The 23,151-nt window shown below is 44.1% G+C and overlaps 1 protein-coding gene across 1 annotated transcript in view; it reads right to left on the minus strand.

Annotated features, from left to right (window-relative positions):
• The window catches only part of Aldh7a1 (aldehyde dehydrogenase 7 family member A1), a 35,449-nt gene extending 17,744 nt beyond the window's left edge, over window positions 1-17,705 (minus strand). Inside the window, exons 1-8 of the mRNA XM_055622616.1 lie at window positions 17,429-17,705; window positions 16,005-16,058; window positions 14,230-14,295; window positions 9,431-9,511; window positions 8,274-8,397; window positions 6,604-6,736; window positions 5,297-5,341; window positions 1,745-1,822 (exon numbers count right to left, since the gene is read on the minus strand). Of these exons, the coding sequence (XP_055478591.1) occupies window positions 1,745-1,822; window positions 5,297-5,341; window positions 6,604-6,736; window positions 8,274-8,397; window positions 9,431-9,511; window positions 14,230-14,295; window positions 16,005-16,058; window positions 17,429-17,620 (773 nt within the window). The 5' untranslated portion in view covers window positions 17,621-17,705. The remainder of the gene's footprint in view (window positions 1-1,744; window positions 1,823-5,296; window positions 5,342-6,603; window positions 6,737-8,273; window positions 8,398-9,430; window positions 9,512-14,229; window positions 14,296-16,004; window positions 16,059-17,428) is intronic.
• Window positions 17,706-23,151: the final 5,446 nt, after the last annotated feature.

The raw sequence follows: 23,151 nt of genomic DNA on the forward strand, positions 1-23,151 counted from the left end.
AAGGAAGGAAGGAAGGAAGGAAGGAAGGAAGGAAGGAAGGAAGGAAAAGAAAGAGAGAGAGAGAAAGAAAGAAAGAGAGAAAGAAAGAGAGAAAGAAAGAAAGAAAGAAAGAGAGAAAGAAAGAAAGAAAGAAAGAGAGAAAGAAAGAGAGAGAGAGAGAAAGAAAGAAAGAAAGAGAGAAAGAGAAAGAAAGAAAGAAAGAGAGAGAGAGAGAAAGAAAGAAAGAGAGAGAGAGAAAGAGAGAGAGAGAGAAAGAAAGAAAGAAAGAAAGAAAGAAAGAAAGAAAGAAAGAGAAAGAGAGAGAAGCTGTGTAGGGTTTCCAGTTGGTTCTAAGAAACACAGCTCAAAACCTATTGAAGTGAATGTCTCTGCTCACAGTTGTTTGGGCTTCCATCCAGTGTGAACAATGCAGGGCAGCCCCTGCATCAGGCAGCAGACTGGACAGCTTGGTCTAATTACTGAGGTAAAACTCCCCAGGTTCAAGCTGCAAGCACGAGGGCCTGCATGCCAGGCGGCTGTGCTCAGCAAGGTCCTGTGTATGCCACTGAGCCGTGCCAAGGCCGACAGAAGGATGCCCAGAGTGCAAGAACAGAGGAGGCTCAAGAATACAACACTCATGCTTCTGAGACATTTCAAAACACTTCACTAGGTACACTATGGGGTTGGGGGTCAGGGAGACAGGAGGACAGAGTTTTCTCATATTCTCATCTATATGAACACAGAAGTTAGACCAGCGTGATGACAGACTTGACAACGAGGGAACCTCCCTGGTCAAAGTCTAAGCTGGTAACAAAAAGCGACCCCAGCTTTCATGATGATTCCATACAATGTTAGCCAGACCCAAGAGGCTGTGACCTTATAAAAGAAGAGAGTCACAGAAGAGCTCATGTTATATGATTTCATTTAAACAAAATGACACCAAAAAAAAAAAAAATCATAGAAACAAAAAGTACGTTAGTGACTTGAGGAAGACAATGGGAAGTGAGTATGGGCGGTGTAAAGGTTTGTTTTTTGGTTTTGCCTGGTGTGAATTAAGCGTCCTGGAGCAGGACAGCAGCGGCTGCACAACACTTCATGCTGTAAACTACCTGCAGCAGCTAAGGGAACAACTCAGTGGGAGAGCCTTTACCTAGGCCGCACACACAGTGCCTGGGCTCCCGCCCCAACACCAAAACAAAACTAAAACCCGAGCAAGTGGTACAGTTTCAATAGGAGGGTTTTACCCTATATGAATCCTGTAGCAATTAAAACAACCAAAACCCAAAAGGTCCTTTTTCTAGACCTTGAACTCTTGATCTTCCTGCCTCCACCTCCAGAGTTCTGACATTATAGGCATGTGACACCACAGCTGGTATATGCAATGCTAGGAACTGAACCCATAATGTCATGTATGTTGGACAAACACTCTGCAGCCTGGGCTACATCCCCACCCATTATTATGTTCAGCTAAGGAACTGACTCTAGGCTAACTCTTCAGGCACAGAGTTCAATGTCCCAGCCTTGCTTTATAGGTCCCTGGACAAATCAAGTATCAGGAAATTATAATCTGCCCAAAATATAAACACTGAAATTCAGTAGGTCAGTAACTAAAAAAACAAGCATTCCTGCAGGAAGGCTGCGCACTAACTAACAAGAGCACAGCAGGTCTCCAGTACTGATAGCCTTCTTCACCGCATTGGGTTTTGTTATTATAGTAGAAATTCCCACCAATCAACCCAGGATTGATCTTCATCCAATCACCTACCCAATATCTGCTCCACCACAAGTCAGGGAACAAATGGCACCAGGCAGCTGGCTGTCCTCCAAGACCTTGGCTATGATCCTAGGAAGGAAATGGTAGACATTACTCAGCCAATAGCTCCACTCAGCATTTCTATAAACAAGAGAGAAATCCCTAGCACATGACTCCCCTTTTCAACTGAGTCTTCAAACACTCAGTCCTGTGTTTTTCCTCACAGATTACAAATAAGGTTGCAAACACAAGTCAAAGTTTGGGTTTAAAGTAGAGTGTTAAAGGAAAAAAATAGAGAGAGCATGAATAGGAGATCAAAAGCATTGCTTGGGTGGTTACAAAAGCATTTTCATGAAATCTTCCCTGCTCGACTCTGACGACACAGCTGAGCTGATAAGGCAGACTGGAGGCTGGGTGTGCTCAGCAGTCAAGTGTATGGATGAAACCTTGCTTTTTCTTTTGTCCCTAACCACACATCCACCAAAACAACAGTAAGGAAATTAAAAAGGGATAAGGTGTGGTAAGAAGAAGGAATTTAGAGACTCCATAAGCAAATAACATGTTTGACAATAACCCACATCTGCTCACATGCAGAAGCAGCAAGGGGAAGCAGGGATGTTTAGCTCAGTTGAGAGTATTTGCCTAGCTTGCATGAAGCCCTGGGCTCAGGTTCTCCATCATTGCATAAACCAAACCTGGTAGTGCATGCCTAAAATCCTAGCACCCTGGAGGTAGAAGCGGGAGAATCAGATCTTCAAGGGAGTTCAAGGCTAGCCTGGGCTACAAGGAGCCCCGTTTTTCCACCTTTCCTCCCCTAGAAAGTAAAACAATAAAGGATGAAAGGAGAGCCAGACATGGCGGTTCATGTTGGTGTTCCCAGCACTTGGGAGGTGGAGGCAGGAGGATGAGAGTTCAAGGTCATATTCAGCTGCATAAGAAATATGAGGCCAGTCTGACTACATGAGAAGGTCTAAACAAAAAAGCATGGAATGAGGAGGGAAAGTCTCTCAAGCCTAGGAAGTTATCGTGAAGATACACTGGAGGAGTGGCCTGACTCTGTGACCTGAAGTAGCACAGGGCTTGTGTCTGCTGGCTTCAGTCAGAAAACAGCAGTAGCCTACACGCCCAAAAAGGCCTGTGAACACAAAAATATGTTCTTCTTCAATTTAATGGCTGCAGTTAAATGAGACCATGGTGACACACTGCCTAACTCTGGCTGTGAGTTGTGAAAAAATGACTGCTTGAATCCAAGCACTTGAGAAGAAAAGGCAACCAGATCTCTGAGTTCGAGGACAGCCTGCTCTTCAGAGACTGTTCCAGGACATCCAGGGCTACACAGAGAAACTGTTTCAAAAGAAGGAAGGAAGTCAGGAAGTCGGGAAGGAGGGAGGGAAGGAGGGAGGGAGGGAGGGAGGGAGATGGCTGAACTGATTTTTCCTTTTCTGAAGCATGATTCTTCCTTTCATGTTGCATTTCCAGTGGAGTGTGATGGCTCATCCAATACTCAAAAAGCTGAGGCAGGAGGCTCACCATAAGTTAGAAACCAGCCCAGGCTACAGAATGAGCTGTTATTTCAAAACAAATAATTCTGAGTTTTTAGAAGACAAACCAAACAAAGTTCCTTTACCATCATTTATAACCTGCAGCTCCTTTCCAAGTGGAGAAATTTAAATCTGGGCCAGGATGGCTATCTGTGGGCTCTACATGAGAGAATGGCATGCTGCTGGCCTTCCCCAAGCATAGTGGCTCCTGAGCCCCACGCCACCTGAACACTGTGCTTCCAGATTTGCTACAGGAGACTCCTGTGGGCATCGGGCTAACCTTGACACCAACTTGATTGCATTAAGAAGTGCCTGAGAGATCAGAAGAGGGACCCCCCTCCCTTTGTGTGTGTGGAGGAGCTCCAACCAAATCATTGCGTAATATCCTGAGAGATTTGTGTGGTAAGTTACCGGGAGGCAGGGAAAAGCAAGAAATGGGGCTAACCTGGAAGAAGGAGGCCACTAGGGGAAGGGCTCCAGAATACACCATACTCCCACGGGAGCACCCAAACTTTGCGAAATTGTCTGAAGAAACGGACATGGCTGGAACCAAAACTAGTACCTTAACCAAGGCTATTTTAATCAGGGACTCGCTAACAACCAGCAAGTTTGTTTAAAACAGCTTACATTTTAAAAGCTGCCCAAGGAATCTCATCATTTTTATATTTCCATTTGAGCAACCCTTAGGAGATAATATCACATTATTCCTCTTAATCAAGGGTATCATCCATATTCCTTTTAATTAAGGCATAATATTCTACCTCTTTTTGTTTTCTTTACTGTTTTGCAGTTTCGAGTGTTTCTTCTTTTTTTTTTTTTAATTACTTTTTTGTTGATGTTTTTATTTTTGAGACAGGGTCTTACTATATAGTCCTGATTGGCCTAGAACTTGCTACATATACCAGGCTGGCTGCAAAGTTAGAGATCCACCTATCTCTGCCTCCTAAGTACTGTCATTAAAGGCATAAGCCATCTTGTGTGTGTGTGTGTGTGTGTGTGTGTGTGTGTGTGTGTGTGTGTGTAGGTTCAACACGTGTATGGAGGCCAGAGTGTGTGCAATATGCACATGTGGGTGTACACATACCACGGTGCATGTGAGGCGGCTGACGACAACCTTGTGCAACAAGTTCTCTATCAAAAATTCTTCAATCAGAAAGACCATGCAACCACTGGAAAGAAGCATCAAGACTGAATAGACCAGGAAAAGCCAATGAGCCTAAATTCCAGATAGTATCAATTTTATGACCTCAGAGCGGTAAAGGTCTCAAATATAAGTAAATAAGGTACTTACAATTTTTAATAAAAAATGCACTTCCTTTTTAATTCCTTTTAAATAGTAATCAGATCTCTGTTTTGTTAATGGCCTAGTCACTGACTGATAATATATCTCATAAGTATATTACATATACTAGGGCACTTGCCTAGCATATGTGAGGTCCCAAATTCAGTTCCCAGCACAGAGGGCAAAGGGCTTTTCAGCCATGAACCTGTTAGATAGTTGTCAAATAAATACAGTCCCTAAAGTACAGAGTTTTTTGTTTTTTTTTTTTTTTTTGCTGCTGCAAATGTTTTTATTTTTCAAGTGATAGAATGTCTAGAAAAGTTCAACACGCATGTCAGTAACTGGCCTCCTTCCAAAGGGGTAAATTAAGTGACCTAGTTCAGAAAGAGCCCTATGAACTGCAAAGTGATACAGAAGTGTTACTACCAAAAGACAAAGTTACTTGATGTCTACCCTGAAACAAACATGACACTTCCCCACTATTAAAAACCCAGTGCCTGCTGGGGGGTAGTGGTGTGCACCTTTAATCCCAGCACTCAGGAGGCAGAGGCAGGCAGATCTCTGTGAGTTCGAGGCCAGGCTGGTCTACAAAGAGTGCCAGGACAGCCAGGGCTATACAGACAAACCCTGCTTTGAAAAAAAAATTTTTAATTAATTAATTAATTAAAAAATAAAAAAGTATTTGCCAATCATCCTTGCAAATACATCATGCCCAGGAAAAAGAAAGCCACACATACTTACTTTGTGACAGCTACACTAACAAGGGAAGTTGTTGGTGCTCCTTTCCTAGAGACATTTTGGGGGGGTGGGGGAGGAAGAGAGAGAAAATTAACTTGAGAAGAGGGAAATAAATACCTTTTTTTACAGAGAAAAAACTTTAATAACTTCAGTAACTTTAACTGAAATGGAAGCCTGTCCTTCAGGTGGTGTGTCAGGGACACAACGGAAGAGGAAATTGCTGAGCCCACCTGCTGCAGGACCACAGGAACTGTTACAGCACTGTCAGCTGCTAACTAACTGGATTTCAACACTGTTTGACCCTTAATTAGGATTGTCAATTTGACCAGACTAAGCACTGCCTAGACCTGTACTGAGACGCACAGGACCGAACTTTCAGAGGTAACTGACAGGGGAAAAACCCACCCTGAACACAGGTAGCACCATTGCACGACTGGGCTGCTGGACTGAATAAAGTGGGGAAGGAAAAAGCCAGAGGAACGCTGGCATTCTCCTTTCTCTGTTTCCTGACTGAGCAGACATAAGCAAGCTGGTCCCACCATCATGCCGCCTCTGCCGTGATGAACTGTGCACCTCCATCAGTGACCCCAAATAAACCCTCCTCAATTAAGTTGCTTCGTACCAGGCAGCTGGTCACAGCAATGAGAATGCTTAAACAGAAAGCACAGGTTCCTTCGGCAAAATGTGAAGGGTTACCCTTCACATTACACTTTATATTATAGCGACTGAGGCATTATTTAACACTGACAAATTTGGCTGCGCACACTGTTGCGCACCTGTAATCCCTGCACTTGAGGGGCTGAGGCAGAAAGGCTTCTGGGCTGGAGTGAGATCCTGTCTCGAAAACAAATACACAAGTAAGTAAAATAAATCCTGGAGATGGTAGCCCATGCCTTAATCCCAGCACCTAAAACATAGAGGCAAGATTTCAGAGTCTTCCTCTCAAGAAAAAAACAAAACAAACAAAAAAGCCATTAATCAGTCAATACATCTCAACTGGGATGAGTTCTCTGAAGAACTGAGCCAATAGCCTATGAGCCTAACTCCGGGTATTTGGTATCAGAACCGAGGTATAATCTCCACTTGTAGTGGAAACAGCTTGGATGGCACATGTTTGGTGACATCCAAACGTGTCACCATGGTAAAACGCATAGTAAATCAAGCACTATTAGCACTTGTGGCCTGATGTACTAGCCGAGAAAGCTTAGAAAGCACTTTAATACATCTGAAGCCATTTGGCAGCGCACAGCGATAGCTACTGCTACTTATCTCTCGCCTTCCCGAGGTGAGACAGGAAAACGGCAGCTTACCAAAGACACACGTTCCCAGTGATCAGCGCTATGGCATTGTTCCAGCCAAACACAGCCACCGGGAAGTTGAAGGCAGTGATGATTCCCACCAGGCCCAATGGATTCCACTGTTCAATGAGAGCGTGGCCAGGCCCTGAGGTGTGTAGACATTCACTTAGTGAACATAGATGTATTAAGAATAAAACCCCAAACTATTCCTTTTTGGATCAAAAGTACATGCACCAGACCAGAGAGGATTCCTGATGCTTCCATGCATTGTCTCACAGAACCAATGGGTAAGAACAAACCACTGAACGTAAAAGACAACCATTTATTACTATATTACTTTATCAACTACAGTATGCTCACTACACCTCACACCTCAGGAGCTGCAGAGGGACGGGCATTATGGATGTCATTTGGAAGACAGAGACATGGTAGTGAGGTCATAGGAGGTTCCCCCAAAGGAGGTGGACACAAAGGGTAACATACACACAGAGCTCAGAACAAGTGGTTCTCAGGTCTGTGTTTTTTATGTTGTCTCCTGACCTCTCCAACTTCAGGACAAGAAAGCTCATGTTACAGTAGGCTCATGTTAGATGGATTGCAAAAACTTTCCCTTCACTGTAAGAAAATTAAAAGTATAAACAAATATGGCACATGTGGTTCATTTGGTAGGCTGCTTGCCTAGCATGTATAAAGTCCTGATTTGGATCCACAGCACAGCAAAAACTGGGGGGGGGGGGGGGGGGGGGGGGGGGGGGGGGGGGGGGAAGGGCTCATGAAGGGGAGACAGAATGATCAATTCAAGGTTTTTATCAGCCACATGGTAAGTGCCATCCCAGCTTGGAATACATGAGACACTATATTTAAAAAACAACAATGCTCACACTTTAATTGCAAACTCTAAAGCTAATCCCACAAAAGCTTACTTTAGTCAGGAGCTGGTGGGTTTGTGAAGAACAGCGGCAAATGTTCCCAGACCTGTGAACTCAGACACTACTACATGGCAGGGAAGTGGCACTTCTTGCCATCACTCACATTGGAAGCAGGTCCAGGAACCTCCTAGCATTGTACCTCAGATCCAGGTCCTCCTGTAGGCCAGTGTCCTGACACCTGCTGGGCAGGACCAGCCTTCTCTCATACTCTACCTTCTTTGCCTCTAGTCCCATCAGTCCCTTGCTTAGCGTCCTCTAGGGTCTATAGAGATGCTGAAACTACTCAGGATAAAGTCCACACTTCTGACAACAGGGAGAAGCTGAAGCAAGGCAGTCAGTCTGCATGGACCACATTCCTCCATCCGCAACTTTACACAGCCTCTTCCCCACTCTAACACCAGTTCTACCTCCTTCGAGGCCTTGGGGTACCCTCCCTGGACATTTTGGATAGCATGCCCAGGCTGGGGTGGGAGGTCCCCTGTGTGCTTATGGTCCTGTCCTCTACCTAGCGTGCTCTATTATAGCTACCAACTCCCTGACCCCAGCCTTAACTCGGAAACAAAGATTTGGTGAGTGCACACATAGGGAGGCCAGAGAACAATAAAAGTCAGTTCTCCTCTTCTACTACGCGAGTCCTGGGAATGAAACCCAAGTTGCCGGGGTCCTGCTACGCCATGCCACCAGGCCCACAGAAGAGGTTTTGAAGCTCTGTATCTCGGCACCGGGCACTTAGCTTAACTGACTCCAGCTTACTTTCAGAAGGCAGGATGGGTCCCCCGATCATCCTGGACAAGCCAGCAGCGTAATCACAAATGTCCACGTACTCCTGAACTTCTCCTACTCCTTCCACTAAGATTTTGCCCATCTCCAAAGACACCTACAAATACAAAAATCCAAACAGAATTTCTCTAGCAGAAACTGCATTGTAAACAATAAGCTAAAGACAAAATAAGAGTATTTTATATAGGTAATAAATTGAGGAAATCTGTTCTTTTCTGATGAATTTTTTTTCTTTTTATCTTTTTTACCTTTTGTTTTGTTGGGTTTTTTTTTCTTTTTTTTTTTTTTTTTAGATTTATTTATTCTTTATATAGCATTCTGCCTGCAAACCAGAAGAGGATACCAGATCTCATTATAGATGGTTGTGAGCCACCATGTGGTTGCTGGGAACTGAACTCAGAACAGCCAGTGTTCTTAACCTCTGAGCCACCTCTCCAGCCCTCATTGTTTTTTGTTTTTTGGGGTTTTTGTTTTGTTTTGTTTTGTTTCTCAAAACGGGGTTTCTCTGCATAGCCTTGACTGTCCTGTACTCACTCTGTAGACCAAGATAGCCTCGAACTCAGTGACCCACGTGCCTCTGCCTCCCCAAGTACTTCTTTACTTGCTTTTCTGTCTTTTTAACACAATATTGTTTATTAATTCTTTAAGAATTTATTCACACATATAATCCATTTTGCTTTGATTTTTAAAGCACATATTTTTTTCACTTTCCTCTTAAAAAAAATAGATTTAAAAATTTGTTTTTCAGGGGCTAGAGAGATGGCTCAGAGGTTAAGAGCACTGACTGCTCTTCTGAAGGTTCTGAGTTCAATTCCCAGCAACCACATGGTGACTCACAGCCATCTATTCTGTTCTGGTGCATACTGACATCTGGCGTATGTATAATAATTTGTTTTTCTTAAAAATCACAATCCTAGAACACACATGTAATGTTAAGCTTTTTTAAATCTGATTCAATCTAGTGGGGCAAGACTCCAGCAGTTAGGAATCTGAGGCCCAGGGCTCACTTGAGCCAAGGCTAGACCACACAGCAAAAACTTCAGTCTCAGAAACAAAACATCTGTATGGGAAACTCATGGCATCCCATTCTCTACTTACGAGATCACTAAAAGACTTCAAAAATACTTTACCAGCTTTCCCAGTTCTCGGATCTTCTCCCGCAAGGCAAAGCCAATCTTTCTGACTACTTCTCCTCGCTTTGGGGCAGGAATCTACGAAAAGAGTGGACATTTTGGTGTCAAAGTCTGTGTGTCTACCCTTGTCAGATGTGGACATCACAAAAGGCTTTTGGGGTCCTGTCAGCACTGTGATATGGCTACGCATCCCTGGAGCGAATCTCTGCTGGGAGGCACAGATGAAGAGGCAACAAACAATTACGATTTGCCAGTGGTCTAAAGACAAATACCAAAAGAGAGAAAGGGGAAAGACTGGATGCAGGGGAAATGGAAGCTCAGGCCCATGATGAATCCTGAAGGATAGAAAGCGTGGTCCATGAACTACAGAAACAAGCACAGAGAAAAAAAGGGTGTGTTGGGACGGGAAGGTCAGTGCCTGGACAGCTAGAGTAAAGAGAGGGAGTCTCAACTGGGCATGGCGGTACAAGTACTGATCCCAGTACTTGAGGGCCGATGCAGGCTGATTCCTGGGAGTTCAAGGCCAGCCTGGTATATACTGCAAATTCCAGCCTGTGCCTTGAAGCAGTCCCACAGCTGGAGGGTGGGAGAGGAATCTCACCCCAGGGGCAGTGTGAAACCTTCTATGTTCTGAAAGCACAGGGCAAAGCACTTTGCTGTATCTTTCAACATCATTGTTTGCTGGAGGAGAGTAGGAGCAAGGAGGTCAACTTAAAGCTGAGTAGCCTGTGGAAATAGTTCACTGAGTAAAATGGTTGCCTAGCATTCACAAAGCCCTTAGTTCCACCCTCTAAAGCACTACACAACCGGCTGTGACGGGTACTACTGTCATCCCAGCACTCCGGAAACAAAAGCAGGAAGACTACAAGTTCAAAGTCACCCTTAGCCACATAGCCAGTCCCAAGCCAGCCTAGGATACATGAGATGCTATCCAAAAAATTAAAAATAAAAATTTACAGGGGACTAGAGAGATGGCTCAGAGGTTAAAAGCACTGGTTGCTCTTTCAGAGGTCCTGAGTTCAATTCCCAGAGACTACATGGTGGCTCACAACCTTCTAAAATGAGATCTGGCATCTTCTTCTGGTGTGCCAGTGTACATGTAAGCAGAACACTGTATTACTGAGTCTGACAGCTTAGTCTTAACACTGCAATAGTGACAGGGAAACAGAAAGCAGATGTTGATCTATTTTAGACATAGAATTGACAGGACACACCAACAGAACCGAAGAAGGAAATAAGGAAAATGGACAAACTAAGGATGACTCTCTGGTCTCTACCTTGAAGGCTAGAATGGCAGGGCATGTTAGCACATGCCTTTAATCCCAACAGAAGCAAAGGCAGGTGGGCCTCTGAATTTGAGGCCAGCCTGGTCTACAGAGTGAGTTCCACAACAGCCAGGGCTACACAGAGAAGCATCATACACACAACACATATAAGAGAGAGAGAGAGAAAAGCTAGGTATGGGGCTGTCATAGGCTCAGCAGGTAAGGGTACCTGTTGCCAATCCTGACAACCTGAGTTCAATCCCCAGGATCCACTTAGTAGGACAAAAAATTGTCCTCCACGTGCACGCTATGGTACAAATATGCACACACACAAATTAATTAATTTAAAAATAAATAATTAAGAAAAAAGAGAGATAAAGGAAAAACTAAGTACATAAACAACTGAGGAAAAAGGCAGGGTTTGGAGATAAAGGATATAGGCCGAGCAATGAGAATATTGAGCTATGACTCACAAACAGTGACACAACTCCCCAATAGTGACCACAACCCCCTTTAGCTATCCTTCGGCCTCTCTTTCAAAGACAGCTAAAAGAAATCACATGCCTGTAATTTCAGCATTAGGTAAGGGGATGAGGGGAGTCAGGAATTCAAGGCCACCCTCTGCTGTGTGGTAAATTCCACGTTAAGCTCAAGGCCAGTCTGGGCTGAAACCTTGCCTCAAAAGAAAAGAGGGGGGAGACATTTCCTGCATATCGTAGGTTGGAGCCCCACTCCCCAACACATGTTATAACATGTCTCCCACTCCATCCTGCAGAGCGCCACTGAGCTGCAAGCTGAAGGCTCCACTTTGCTCTCGTCTACCCCAGAGCACCCCCACATCTTAAAATGGCTTTCATGGAGGGCAATGTGGCAAAGTATCATGTTGACAACACTCGCAACTGAGCTTATAAGTGTGTTGAAACACAGCGAGAAAAGATCAGCCATTGCACACTTTTTGTAAGACAGGCAGCCACCAGAGCATGATGTGTTAACTATCCATAAGTCATAAGAATGGTCTCTAAACTGAATGGGCACGCAAGGAAAAGCACAGAAGGGCTTCAACAGTGTAACAGAAAAGTACAAGACAGTACGCCTACAGTAATGCTTTGCTTCACCCAGAGTCTACAGCAAGATGTCAACAGTGGCAGTTTCTTAGAATTACACTTGATATTCACTCACATTTTTTTTTAAATTTATTTTACACGTATGGCTGTTTTCACTGCGTGTATGTCTGTGCAGCACATGTGCGCCTGGCACCCTCAGAAGCCACAAGAGGGTGTCTGATTTTTACAGTTAGGAGACACTATGTACAGCTGGGAGCCTAACCCAGTTCCCCTCCCTCCAAGAGCATTCAGTGCTCTTAACCACTGGGCCTTCCCTAGACTCCTATTCTTATACAACTGCAAAGTTTACCTTTCTAGAAAATGTTTTTTAATCTTATTTTTATGTGTCTATCTCTATGTGTGCAAATTCATGCATGTAGGTACCAAAGAAAGCCAGAAGGTGGCAGCAGATCCCTTGTAGGAGTTACAGAACTTTGAGAGCTGCCTAACATGGTGCTTGGGAACCAAACTCTAGTCTGCTAAAAAAACAGCAAGCACTCAACGACTGAGCCATCCCTCCAGTACCTGAAGTATTGATTTATTTAAATTTAATGTGTGTTGGCCAGGGAGGAGGGTGTCATTAGAGGACAACTTGTAAGCTTGCAGTACTTGGTTCTCTTCTACCATGTTGGTCTTGGGGGTAAGGCTTGGGTTGTCAGGATTGGCAGCAACTGCCTATAGCCAGTGGGTCATCTTGGCAGGTCAACTTAGTCATCTTTACGATACATGTCCTCCTTGTACCGAATTAGCACAGATCCCACCCTTGGCATTTCTTAGCAAGCGGCATAGCTGTCATCCTGTTTCTACAGAATTTGGCTGACATGTTACAAGTCAAGATGTGTAAGTTGTAAGTTCAACCAAGTTGATGAATATCAGCTGAGAACAAATATATCTGGCCTCTACTGCCCATGCTTTACACATTTTTAAAGAGCTAATTGACTTATGTGTGGTTATGCATGCCTCTGTATATGTGTGTGCAGGAGCCCAGAGATGTGAGCAGGGGGCACCTGAGCTCCCAGAACTGGACTTACAGGCAGTTGTGTGCTGCCATGGGGGAGCTGGGAAGGATCCTTGAGAGAGGCTACAGCCCAGAACAGCCTGCTCTGATGTTTTTGTAGGAGACCTATCTAACCCATCTCTAAGTCACTGCTCCATTGACCGGAGCCCAAGAGCTCTGTTAGAAAAAGCTGTCTCTGCACTAATCTTTGAACTTAGTTGCTTAACTCAGATTCCAACAAGTCGCTCCCCCACTGGCCCATTTTACTCTCCCCCAAGAGTGATCTGCCTGATTTATCCAGCAACTCCATCTGGACCTCAAAATGCACAAGCTGCTGAAGGAATGCTGAATAGTAACCTGTCACTGTGGGGCAAGATGTGGGAGTCCCAACAGAGATCCTAAGTTCAAAAACAGCAACAAAAACAATCAAGATAGCAACCACTGCAAGGGAGATAGACTTAAAAGTCAGCTAAGAAGATGAGGTAACACAGCGGGTAAAGGTGCTTGCTCCTCAATCCTGGTGACCTGGGTTCACACCCCAGAACCCAATTAAGAAGGAAGGAGGAAACCAACTCCACAAAGCTGACCTGTGACCTCCATATGCACATCATGGCATGCACACACACACACACACACACACACACACACACACACATATATCATCATAATAAAGTTTTTAAAATCAGTTTAGAAAGACAAACCCTAAAATCACATAAACTGTTCTCAAATATGTTTGTATTTTCTCTGGATAAACACACATAAACATAAATGTTTCTCATTAAAAGACATGTGAATGATTCTAGCTATTGAGAGAAAGAAAGAAAAAGAAAGGAAGGAAGGGAGGGAGGAAGGGAGGAAGGGAGGAAGGAAGGAAGGAAGGAAGGAAGGAAGGAAGGAAGGAAGGAAGGGAGAGAAAGAGAGAGAGGGAAGAGAGAAAGAGAGAAAGAGAGAAAGAAAGAAAGAAAGAAAGAAAGAAAGAGAAAGAAAGAAAGAAAGAAAGAAAGAAAGAAAGAAAGAAAGAAAGAAAGAAAGAAAGAAAGAAAGGTTGAAAGATAGGGAGAAAGATGGATGGATAGTAAGTAGGCCTTTGGTGGTTAAGAGCACTTGTTACTCTTACAGAGGAACCAGATTCAGTCCCCAGCACCCATGTGGCAGCTCACAGCCATCTGTAACTCCAGGGGCTCCAATGATCTCTTCTGACTTCCAAAAGCAACAGGCATGCATGTGGTGTATAGACATATATTCAAGCAAAACCCTCATATACATAAAATAAAATAAATCTCTTTTAGAATATTTTGGCCAGGTGTGAAGAGGCAACCTTTAATCAATCCCAGTAGCCAGGAGACAGAGGCACTGTCCCATAAGTATCTGTCTTTTAGAATTGCAGCAGGGGACCTGTTCTGCAATAGAGACCATAAACACCATACTTACATCTGCCCAAATTTTCCAAGCTTCCTTGGCTTCCTTTATGGTTTCATGATAGTCGTCCATACTGGCCTAAGTTAAAAATTGGAGTGAGAGAAAAGGAATAAAAAAAGTATAAGTGATGGAAAAAAAAAAAAAAACAAAAACAAACAAACAAAAAAACGAAGTTGTGTCTGCAGATATACTGATTGACTGATTAGTACTACAAAGAGGGCCAGTCATTGGGCGCACACCTTTAATCCCAGCACTCAGGAGGCAGAGGCAGGTAGATGTCTTTAAGTTTGAGGACACACAGGGCTACACAGAGAAACCCTGTCTCAAAAAGCCAAAACAGACAAACAAAGAAATAAATAGCTGCAGAGAGGATGGAATGTTGCAAGTACAGAGCCTAATGACCTTATTATGGGCTAGTTTTCAATCCCTGAAAGCCATTCCTTGCTCACCTCGGTGTCTGTAGGAACTAGCATCCTGTGACTTTGGAACAAACATCCTATGCTAAACAATAAAAACCTTTTGGAATCTATCAGCTTAGCAGACCACTACTTTTCACCAACCCAAAAGCTAAAGAATACCATCAGATAGCATACAGAGGCCCCACCTTGCTGTAACTCCACTCTGAGGTGCCACCAATATATTTTTAAATTGCCTTGAATGTATGATTTTCATTTTTCTGCAACTATAAAATTGGATGAAACAGCTTCCAGGGAAACAACCTGGGTTAACCTAGCTGTGTTTCCCGGGGCATTGCGGTTATTCAGAATAAACTATCTCCTATTCTCTTTGAGGTGAGAGCCGTGGTTTTTGCACTAACCACAAAATACTTGCCCTCTAAAAGATATAAATATCTTTGCAAAAGAAGTGGGAATTTTCTTAGTGTCCCCTAAGACTCACAGATGATAATGATTTCAACAGTCTACAATCCTAAAGACTGTTTATAAGGCTAGAGTAGTAGCTCGAAGACAAAGCTCATAACTAGTATGGTTGAAGCCCTAGTTTCGATTCCCAGCATGGAGGGCGGGGAATATATATTAAATTAAAACTAAAGCATAAATAGAAGGAAAAAAAAAGAAAGAAAGGATAACTTAGCTGTGTTATAAAGCCTTGTTTTGTTTTTTTTTTTAAATTGAGGTATAGCTTCATCTGGACACAACACATGACTCCACATTAGAAAGTTCAAGCCAGGTGCAGTGGCACACGCTATAATCCCCAGCACTTGGGGAGGCAGAGGCAGGTGTATCTCTGTGAGTTCTAGGCCAGCCTGGTCTACAAACTGAGTCCAGGACAGCGAAGGCTACACAGAGAAACCCTGTCTCAAAAAACAAAAAGAAAAAAAAAAAAAAAGAAATTTCAACCTTGTGCTCCAACTCAGATTTGAAGAAACAGAAACAGCTGCTTCATTCAGAAACAGCAGCCTAGAGAGAGACTAGGATTGTAGTGCAATTTGCCTAGCATGCATGAAGTTCTGGGTTCAAGCCCCAGCATAAACCTTGAACAGTCGTGCATGCCTATGGGTAAATTCAAGTCATCACCAGCTACACAGCAAGCTCAAATGCTAGCCTGGGCTACATGAGAGCCTGTAGCCAAACAACAATACAAAGACCCTCTGCCTAATCCTCTCTGAGTCACCTTTTCTACTAAGGCCATTGAGCAGGAATGGATAGTCTCTCCAGATGAAGAAGTAGTGCATGATTCTGGACATTTGTGCTGCTCTTAACCCTTGCCTCTGAAGAACGCTCAGCCCAGCACAGTTCCCTTTAACAGTTTGGATTTTAGCAACTTACCTGCCGGACTCTTGCTATTGGCTCATTGTTAGCAGGACAATAAGTCGTAATTACCTGGAAACAAACAAACAAACAAATGACAATCATACATAGACATTATAATTATTCCCAAATGGAGGAGAAACCAAATAGAAGAATAAAAACAACATAGGAGAGCCTTCAGGCTAACTTCAGAGCTTCTCACATACGCATCAGGAACTTCCTCTAAGATCCTTTTGCTGGTCATGCTTCAGAGGCACAGAGACAACACTCACTCAACTGAAGAGTTTAACATAGGGCTTTTCCACCTAACTCTGCCCACCCTGTGGTCTGAAAACAGACAAACTACAAAACTGCCTGTGTTAATGAAACTGGAGAGGCTCCAAATAGAAAGACAAAACTAAAAGAGCAGCTAAAAGGTTAGATTTTGATCAAAAGACATTAATGACTAGATGCCACAAGAAAAGCAGGCTGGAAATATATAAAGAAAAGAAAAGAAAAGAAAAGAAAAGAAAAGAAAAGAAAAGAAAAGAAAAGAAAAGAAAAGAAAAGAAAAGAAAAGAAAAGAAAAGAAAAGAAAAGAAGGGCTGGAGATATGGCTCAGAGGTTAAGAGCACTGGCTGCTCTTCCAGAGGTCCTGAGTTCAATTCCCAGCACCCATATGGTGGCTCACAACCATCTATAATGTGATCTGATGTTCTCTTCTGGCATGCAGGCACACCTGCAGATAAAGTACTCATATACATAAATAAGTAAAAAAGAAAAGCAGGCCGAGGGCTCGGGAGAGCGGTAAAGTGGTTGCCTAGGGTTCACACGGCTCTGGGTTCAAGTCAAAACACCAAAAAGAAAAAAGAGACAACAGGGTGAAACTCCCAATTGCATGGTAACAATTAAAAGCACCTGTATCTCCTACAGCCCAGGGTAGCCAAAGTGAAGTCGGCGTTTCCTGTAACAAAGCAGGTTCTAGTACAGCTGTTTCTAGTACTGTTTCTGGGGGGTGGGGGGGTGAAACATTGCCTTGAAAGTATGCCACACTCTCCTAAGTTTTGAGAGACTGTATCCTTACCTGTCCACGGCAGTCTAGAAAACGTCTTATTACGGTGCCAAATCTGGGCAATACATACTGAAAAGCAAATCTTCAGGAAAGCTGACAAGATTTCAGCCAGGGCATGGATCCCAAGCAATATCCCAACTACCATATGGTTTAAGTATGCACTGGGGCTTTGGCATTCCTAACAGCTCCAAAAACGCCATCGATTCCTCGCAGCACTAAAATCTAAGTTCGAATTCTGGTCTTTCTCCATGAGAAAACCTCTACTGTACTTTAGAGCTTCCCAACCCGGTCTATCCTCCCCCAGCTCCAGTCAGGAGGTGGGGGAACGGGCTGCCGCCCGGAGGCCTCCAGGCAAATCCTTGGCTGCCAACTTTTCGGAGCGCCGGCATACCTCTCCGCGGCCACCCCATCTTCCATTGTACACGCCGTCGTTTTCCTCGCGGAGCCCCAGGTCTTGCAGCCAAGCGTACTGGGGATGATTGATCAGCAGGGTGGACATGAGGGCGGCGGGCCTGTTCCGAGGACGAAAAAGCCTGCTGGTCTTCACAGCCTGCACGTAGAGAGCGCGAGCCTGCTGCCACATAGCGAGCTCAGCCTGCTTAGAAGCCCCTACCGCAGGGGAATCAGGGAAACACCGCCCGCCGCCTGCCGGGGAGAGCCCACTGGACAGGCCCCGCCCCCTGCTCGGTCCGCTGGAGGCCGCCCTCAACCCCCTTCCGCGAGCGCTCATTGGGCAGACCCCTCCCCAGGGGCTCCCATTGGACAACCTCGCTCCACCCCTCCGGACACGCCCCCTGTCCGCTAAATGTTTTCTCCTGCTGGGGTCGTCCGGACCTTACACCTCCGGACAGGGAGACTTCTTCAGGGCCTGGGGGGCGGGGCTGGGGGGTGGGAACCGCGCCACCCGCTGGTTCCGAAGCCCAGCAAATTGGAGCCGAGCTTTCTGGAACAACTATGTGCTTCTAGGCTGTGGCGCTCAGGGTGTTTTGGGCATGCTCATTCCGTGGGCCTGGGCTGGGAACTGGAAAATCTCAGCATTTTCTAATCTAATCCTTTTGAAAAATAAGCATCGTTTTGATGAATGTCCTTCACTTCATTTCTTCTATGTTCCTGCAATATTCTTGCCCCTCATCCTCTTAGGATAACTGTCATTTCCCCAACAACCAGGCCTCTCTCTATGAAGGAAATCCTAATATCTCATTAGTACTAGCCACATGCGTTCGAATTAAACAGGTGCCTCAGTGATTTCAAGCCTGTTATTAGTCTTTATGATTTCCAGGCCCTGTTGAGTTTCTCAGGGACTCCCCACCTGTTTTCAATATGCTTCCATTGCTTTCTAACCTGCACCCAAAGAAAAAAAAATGCAAATAGGGAAGGAAAAAACAAAATCAAACTATACTTGATATAATCATATATCCCTTTATTTAAAAGTCTCTAAAGCGGATGGCTGGTGGTGTTGCACACCTTTAATGCCAGCACTCAGGAGGCAGAGGCAGGCAGATCCCTGAGTCTGAGGCCAGCCTGGCCTACAGAGTGAGTTCCAGGACAGCCAAGACTATACAGCCAAGACAAGAGAAACTCTTGTCTCGAAAAACCAAAAAATAAACAAGTTATTTTGAAATAAAGAAAATACATGATTTTTTTTTTTTTTGAATGAACAGAATTAACCTAGAAGCATAAAGATTTTTAAAGGTACGTTTTCAAAAAGGATGGCTTGGAGGGAGCAGTGGGGTTGATACAAACAAAACACATTATATATCAAAGAATATATGAAATATATTTTAAGAATATATGAAAAATTTTTAAAGGGGATGGCAAACATTTAACACCTCTGGGCAGAGAATTTGCCATTACAGTGAGCAAAATTTCCAGGTCACCTCAAAAGAATGCATCTGCATCCTGGTGAGTTGGCAATGGGGAACGGTTTTGTCACAAAGAGCTGTGGAGTCAGAACATGGCCCTGGACAGTCCTAACAAGACAGGTTCAAACTGTTCTCGGGGGAGCCTGCCCCCTAAAAGTGCCTGCTGTGCCTAGTGGCTGACACTCTTAATCACCATCATATGCAACTAATTCAAAAACACTGCAGACTTAAAACTCTCAAACTCTTAGAGAAAAACATGAGAAATATCTTTGTGTGACAAATTGTTTAGTCCCACCTGGCCACAGTTAGACATATCATAGTGACCCCCCGGGCTGCTATTCCCAAAAGCCTGGAATCTTCACTTGGGCCTGAAGCTATCTTCAGTGTCACTGAAAACAGGACGGAAAGGCTTTGCATCTCTGCCTTCATTTTGTATCTGTCTCCTTTACTGCTCTGGCATTTTAGATCAGATCATGTCTGCTCAACTTGACACTTCAACATAGTAATCTAAATTTAAGGAGTGATTATTTGAAGTGGTGACCTTCCTCCTTCAGGGCTGAGGACACCAAGAGTAACTGAAGTATTTTCAACGTTTTCAGAGGCCATCACAATCAACAGGTTATCTACCTCCAGCTTTTACAGTGTCCTCTGCAGACCACAGGAAGGCACCCAAAAGTTTCTAGCTGTTGCCCTAAACACTACAGCTAACAACTAGGAGGGTAGAATCTATAGTCTTGTATCTGCCTCTACTAACCATTTGGTAGCAGAACATAAAGGAAGGAGAGGGGAAAGTGTTGACTGGACATTTGCTCAGTCAGTCATTTTTTCAGAGCAATACCACACCAGAGAAAATCAACTTAGAAGAAAGATTTCTTTGGTTCACAATTTTAGAACTTTGGCCCATGGCTGGCTTGATGATTCAGCTTGTCTAGCTAGTCAGTGTCCTCTGGGAGTCCCCTGTCTCTCCTAAGTGTTAGGATTACAGTTGAGCTGCCAAGCCCACTTAGAATTTAAGTGGGTGTTGGGATCTGGACTCAGATATTCATTTCTGCACAGCAAGCACTTTACCTAATAAGCCATCTAACAAACACAACATTTCTGAAGTATTCTAGAAACAAACCCCCAAAATATGAACCCTGCCTGACATATGCTTTTACTTTCAGCACTCAGGAGGCAGAGGCAAGTAGATTTCTATTTCAGTCCAGTCTGGTCTGCATATCAGCAAAGAGAGTGAGAGGGAGAGTGTGTAAAAGAGAGGAAGAGGGAGAGAGAATCAGACCCAGGGCCTTTTCCATGATAAACTTGTGTGATGCCACTAAACTGTACACCTAATCCTCAAAGATTGATTTAACAAATAGCTATTCGGTAGGATGAGAAAAATAAATTATGTTGGAATAACAGATCTATAAGGGGAAAAAAAAATGAAGAAATATCTCAGTGAGTCCAGAAGTCCCAGTGCATGAAAGAACTGACTATGACGTGTTCTAACAGCAAAGAGGCAGACAGATGGAGGATTGCACAGAGCACAATATGTTGGGGACTTACTTAAAGAAAGCATGGTTCTGAGTATCAGAAAACTTGGCCCTGAAGGTACAGTACAGTTCAGTAGTGCTTTCTGACTATGCCTTGTTCTTAGTATTGTCCAAAATAAAACAAAAACCAAAAATGTAACTTTCTTTTATTTTTTCCTTTAAAAAATGTATTCTTTGAAATTTTATACATGCGTACAATTGCTTATTTTTTTCCCTCACTCTCCTTCCCCTGGTCTCTCCTCCTCACCTCCCCATTCCCCAGGATCCACACCCCCTTCACCTCCCCTCAGAAAAGAGCAGGACTCCAAATATTGCATCAACCAAATATTGCTTAACAATCTACAATAAGACCAGGTACATTCTCATATCAAGGCTGAATAGAGCAGCCCAGTAGGAGGAAAAGGGTTCCAAAGGCAGGTAAAAGAGTCAGAGGCAGTCTCCACTCCCACTGTTAGGAATCTCAAAAGAACACCCAGCTATACAACAATAACATGTATGCAGAGGATCTGTCAGCCTCATGCAGGCTCCCTGATTTCTGAGCCCACTTGAATCCTTGTCAGTTAATTTTGTGGGCCACATTCTTAGGGTGCCCGTTATCCCTCTGGCTCCTCTAATCCTTCCTCTCCCTCATTTGCGGGACTCCCAGAGCTCTATTTGGCTGTGGGACTCTGCATCTGCTCCCATCAGTTGCTGGATGAAGTCAACTATGTTCATAGCAGCTTTATTCATAATAGCCAGAAACTGGGCTCAAAGGTGTACCTCCTGGGTGATTCCAAATCCTGGCTACTTGAAAACCAGAATTAACCTGAAACCAGAGACATAAGGTTTTTAGGTACTCAAGATGGAAGCTTGGTGCTTTGGGTTCTACCAGTGGTCCTGGAAGTTTGTGCTGTAAGTCTTGGCTTCGAAGAGCAGTGAGTGGTCGGAGTGGTTGGCAGTAGCAGACAGAACCTGGTTAATTTAACAGCTCCTGAACTCTCAGGTCCTGCCATTTTTAGTATCAAAGCTCTTGGGCTTAAGGTGTCTGGGACTCTTGACCCTTGGGCTTGGCGGCTCCTATTAACTCTAGAAATTGATCTCCGCAAGAACCAGCAGATATATTTAACTGCTGAGCCACCTCTCCAGCCCCTGGAGAAACCTTAATTGGATGCAATGTTGTAATACCAGGTATCTCCTGGCTGACTTGAAAACTAAGTCCTGTAATACCAGGTATCTCCTGGCTGACTTGAAAACTAAGTCCAACAACCTAGTTATATAGCCAGAAGCAACGTAAAAGGGATGCTTATGCCGATCATGGCATACTCCTTCACATAAATGAAGGACCATGTTTACATTGGCCACAGAAATAGTGCTCACCTTCCAGCCTGAATGAAAAGTCACTGTGGTTCGTCTAGACCAGACTCTGCTCAGGTTATGCCCATCTGTGGCAGTGTCTCTCCTCCCTCATAGCTGATTCTGTATACAGACCCCAGGCTAACAGACTCCAAGCTAAAAGCCGCTATTGGTGATACAGCCTGTATAATGGATACTCGCTAACTAAATGGGCTCACCCTCTTCCTCAATGGAGGCCACACATTCCTTCCTCATGCTGCAAGACCCATTCACCGACCATCAGCCCTTGCAGCTGAGGACTCAGGGACTGACTGATTACAAGTGTGCACAGACTCTTTCCCTTCTGAAACCTGAGAGAAAGGATTCAGTCTGCAACATGGGCTTAAACACTCCCGAGTGCACCCCAACATGCTGCTGTGCGTTTATGGAATGTTCTAAGCCGCTGGGCTGGCATGAGGGCAGTCTGTTCAGTTGCTTAGCTGACAGTCCTTTGCTTAGGTCACCAGGGAAGGAACTAAAACCTTTCAATTATGTGCGAAACAAGACCCTCTCTTTGTAATCACAAATTCAAGAGACTGGGGAAAAGTTAAAGTTTTTTATTTTACAATTCTATAACATGGATGTCAGCCTACTAATATGACTGAGGTACCAGTTTGGCATGAAACAGCAATTTTTTTTAAAGGCCCTAATTGCAAAAAAAAAAAAAAAAAAAAAAAAAAAAAAAAAAAAGGCCTGCCATCAAGTCCTGCCATCTTCCTATAGGCTGATATTCCAGAGAGCCACACAACCTTTGCTCTCACCTAGGTAGCACCCTCTCCAAACTCCCCATCCTATTGGTTCAGAACACCAAGCCTTATCTATTCTATATCCTGGGTCTTGGGATCCTCTCCTTTTCAGGTCATGGGCTCAGTCACATGTCAGGGTGCCTGTGACTTTTCAACCCTAGGATAAACTGAGAGCCTAGACAAGCAGGCGCCAGCTGCCAGCTAAGGGAAGATAGGGGGGTGGTTGGGGAGGGTGGTGGTAGGGGGTGAGCTAGCACTTCCTGCTTGTTTACCTGTAAATGGAGCGCTAAACCATCTCATACCGAAAACGGAACTCTATCTATCTATCTATCTATCTATCTATCTATCTATCTATCTATCTATCTATCTATCTATCTTTGATAGATGAGGGCTTATTTTGCCTTAAGGTTCCAGAGAGCCAAAGTGCAGAGGGCATGGCAGCAGTAACAAGATGATTTATTCCTTGCAAAAATAAAGGGTCAAAATGCCCTGGCTTCCACGAGCTTAGGTTAAAGGGAAAAAAAAAAAAAATTAAAAGGAATGCTTACAATAAAGGCCCATCGTTAACAACATTAACAGCACTTTAATAATAATGTAGCCGTG

Source organism: Psammomys obesus, unplaced genomic scaffold, assembly GCF_907164565.1.
Source record: "Psammomys obesus unplaced genomic scaffold, mPsaObe1.curated_primary_1811, whole genome shotgun sequence".
NCBI lineage: Eukaryota > Metazoa > Chordata > Mammalia > Rodentia > Muridae > Psammomys > Psammomys obesus.